Source organism: Buceros rhinoceros, unplaced genomic scaffold (genome assembly GCF_000710305.1).
Source record: "Buceros rhinoceros silvestris isolate BGI_N320 unplaced genomic scaffold, ASM71030v1 scaffold13834, whole genome shotgun sequence".
NCBI lineage: Eukaryota > Metazoa > Chordata > Aves > Bucerotiformes > Bucerotidae > Buceros > Buceros rhinoceros.
In genome coordinates this window covers 33,319-36,528 of record NW_010406575.1, presented here as the reverse complement: position 1 = coordinate 36,528, position 3,210 = coordinate 33,319, and the positions used below count along the sequence as shown (strand labels likewise).

Here is a 3,210-nt window from a genome sequence, read left to right as displayed (position 1 = left end):
GTGGTTCCCCGCCCCCCCCCCCCGCTGGTGTGTGTGCGGAATCTGACAGCGGGGTGCAGCGGGGTTGTGCAACCATGAGTTGGTGTCGAACAGGTAGAAGCTCTGGCTGTGGTTTCCAGACCACTGAGGAAAGAGGACGGTTGCTCAGCGCGCCATCGATGGCGCACACAACTTGTGTTGTCAACAAAACGAGCCTGGGGCCAGCTGTGTGGCTCAGTCACTGGAGCAGTCACGCCCAGCGCTGGGGGGAAGGACTGCAGTAGGTCTGCCGGGACAGGTCTCACTGACGGCACCGTCTAGCACAGGCGGATCCTGAGGTCAAAGAGGTGACCAAGGAACCCCTGCAGATACGCTCTGTGCTGAACAACACTGCGTTGAACAGTCCAACTGGTATTTCACAGGGACGAGCCACCCCTCGTCAGTAACCACCCGGCATCTGAACTGCACGTACACCCGCGTCAGGAGCAAGCTGGTGTTTGGGCATCAGTGATGGGGTGATTTCAAGGATGGGTCAAGCAGGCTGCCACCCTCCCTTCCTCGGAGCAGCAACTGCCTCTGGCTGTGGTTAATTTACACTCAAGGGAGAAGGGCCCTTTTCCCTGGTTCACCACAGTCCCTTTTCCTGGCACTTGCAGCAAAGCAGCTGCTGACTGGGTGGAAGCCCCACTGGTGCTGGCGGTACCTGCAGGATCTCCAGCACGGCCACGGGCTGCAGCACCCCCCCGTAGTGCTGCAGCAGCGCGCCTTCCGTGATGCCTGGCTTGGTCATGATGTGATAGAGCACAGCTTCCATCATCCCCTTGCACACAGGCTTGTTCAGGTTCCCGTCCACAATCCGCCAGGGCCTCCCAATGAAGCAGACGTTCTCGCAGGCCCTGAAAAGACAATTTAGGTTGAGCTCTGTGGGGAATGATTCTTCTAGCTACTTCCATTATCATCAGTTCTGCGTAACAGAGGTTCTCCCCGCATCGGCTGCCAGCGTTTGCTCTAGGCCGGGTGTAAGTTCTGCAGCAGCTCTGGGCAGGGACTGGTGCTCATCAGACAGTTCCACAGACCTGCAGTATTTCACACAAAAGTGCTCAGGCAGGAAAGAAATGCCTCGTTTTTAGCTTTCTGGAGTCAAAAGACAGACCCTGCATGGCAATTCACGCTACCCATACTGCGGGTTCTCCGGGCCTTTCCTGGGCATGTGCAAGCTGAGACTTGCGTGCACTGGACTTACTGTGAGGTTAAATGAGTTTTGTTCCTCTGGTATTTGGAGCTAGTTGGTTTTGGGCGGGGGGCGGGGGGGAGTATCAGAGGCATTTTTTTAGTATGCATGTGAGCACGAGTAACATGAACAGGAGCAATGGAGGAGGACGGGGGCAGCTGTCCACGGTCAGTGCTCGCTGCCCAGCACAGCCTTCATGAAACCGAGGTTTCCAAATGGCTTCCTTCTAGACGTTACTTTGGTAGCACAAAGTGAGTAGTTACTCTGCAGACATCTCTGTCACTCACCGGTCCCTGGCTGCCTGGGATACCTCTGTCACAGAACTTCCTGGAAAGAGAAGAACACGTGGTTTTTAAGGGACCCAAGCTCTTCATCTAGAGGAAGGAGAGTAAAAGGCAGCTGAGCTGCAAAACGCAACAGCTTATGCTAGAAAATAACACAGGCAAACTATGCCTCGTGGTGGTCCCCTTGGCTGCCCGGGGAGCACACTCTTCCTTCCCCCATCTCTTCTCACAACCACATCTACCTGCTCCAGCCCCCCGTTTTGTGGTTCCGTTCCCAAACCTCAGCAAGAAGCTGTATTCCTAGAAGCCTGATGATGCGGCAGAACAACAGGCGTGGCTGTTCTGACCGAACCGGGGTTCACCCAAGGCGCTACACAGGGTCTCCGCTCTCCAGCATCCCATAGGTTCAACTTACACTCCTGGTGAGCATACGAAGTTGAGCAGAAGCCTGAGTAGCTGCAGGCTTGAGAACACAACCTGGAGGTTTCAGCAAGACTCCTTTCCAGCGTGGGTTGTCTCTGCGCTTCCGTCACACGTTATGTCATGGGGTTTAAGTACACAATTACATGACGTGGGTATTTCCACCACATCCAGGGGCCACCAGCTGTGACTCTAGCACAAGTAAACCCTTCAGCTGGCCTTCACCAGTAAGAACTCTCTGCGTGATAACTTTTCCCCTCCTGTGTTATAAACACCAGAGGAAGTTGACTCCCAAACAGTACTTTGGCAGCGTCGCGTTCAGGACTGCTGATGTCCACGCTGGTGAGACAGCCCCGAGCCTGCTTCCTGCCAAGCTCTAAGATGCTGCGGATCAGCCTGCGCTGACTCACACGGCAGCCTCCAGCTCTAAACGTGGGCAACGGCAGATCTTGGCAAAACACCACAGCAGCAGTTATCCTGTGATTCCTCCTGAAATCAGAGCTGATAAAACCAACATAAAATCCCCAACAACCTACTCGACACAAAGCTTGGCAAGAGCCACCACCTATTAAAAAGGAAAACTGGCAGTAAAAAGGAAAGGAAAATGAAGACAAATTGGGTTACAAACGAGGCCATTAATCTCCTCACTGGCATGTGCTGCTTTCTGGTGTGTGGTTTTATGACTTTACAACTTCCAGTCACAGGCATTGCGGTGAACTGTGCACCAGCAGCACTGTGCTTCGGAGGTTCAGAGGTGTCCAGCCTTTGGACTGAAGCCAGAGACAAGAAACTTCAGAGCCAAGTATGTTTTTGGAGAAGAGTAAGACGTGGAAATGAGTTTCTAAGGAAAACACGTTTCCGGGCTCGTCATGAACGTCCCAACAACAGGCACAGGAAGGAAGCTTTGATGTATTTGAAACCTCTGAGATCCTCCAGATGAAGCAGGGTTACACCACTTCGTCTGTGAGGAATGATTCCCTCTCTCTGGAACAGCTTCACAAACAACCTAGTATTTGCTTATAAAACAGAGCTGCCTGTTGAGGACCAACTGATTGATGATGAGCTAGTCTCTATTTCTTGGACAAACAGTGCTCCTACATACCTTTAGAGACTCCTGGGTTCTCCTGCAAGCAGGAAAGGTCATCATCCTGCTCGCTGGCTGATTGTTCCAGTCGAGGGCTCTGCTTGTGCTCACTGCCGAGCTCATCATTCTCTACTTCAAGTTCTTTGTCCTCAGAGAAAGATTTATCTTGTTGCTTGTAAGCGTCCACATTCTCAGCAGCTGGAGCACACGCT

General features: G+C 52.9%; 1 protein-coding gene across 1 annotated transcript in view; it reads right to left on the bottom strand.

Moving 5' to 3' along the window:
- The window catches only part of GTF3C1 (general transcription factor IIIC, polypeptide 1, alpha 220kDa), a gene marked incomplete at its 5' end in the record, with an annotated part of 36,517 nt that overhangs the window by 383 nt on the left and 32,924 nt on the right, over positions 1-3,210 (bottom strand). The window contains 3 exons of the mRNA XM_010134168.1: positions 683-875; positions 1,498-1,537; positions 3,017-3,196. Of these exons, the coding sequence (XP_010132470.1) occupies positions 683-875; positions 1,498-1,537; positions 3,017-3,196 (413 nt within the window). The remainder of the gene's footprint in view (positions 1-682; positions 876-1,497; positions 1,538-3,016; positions 3,197-3,210) is intronic.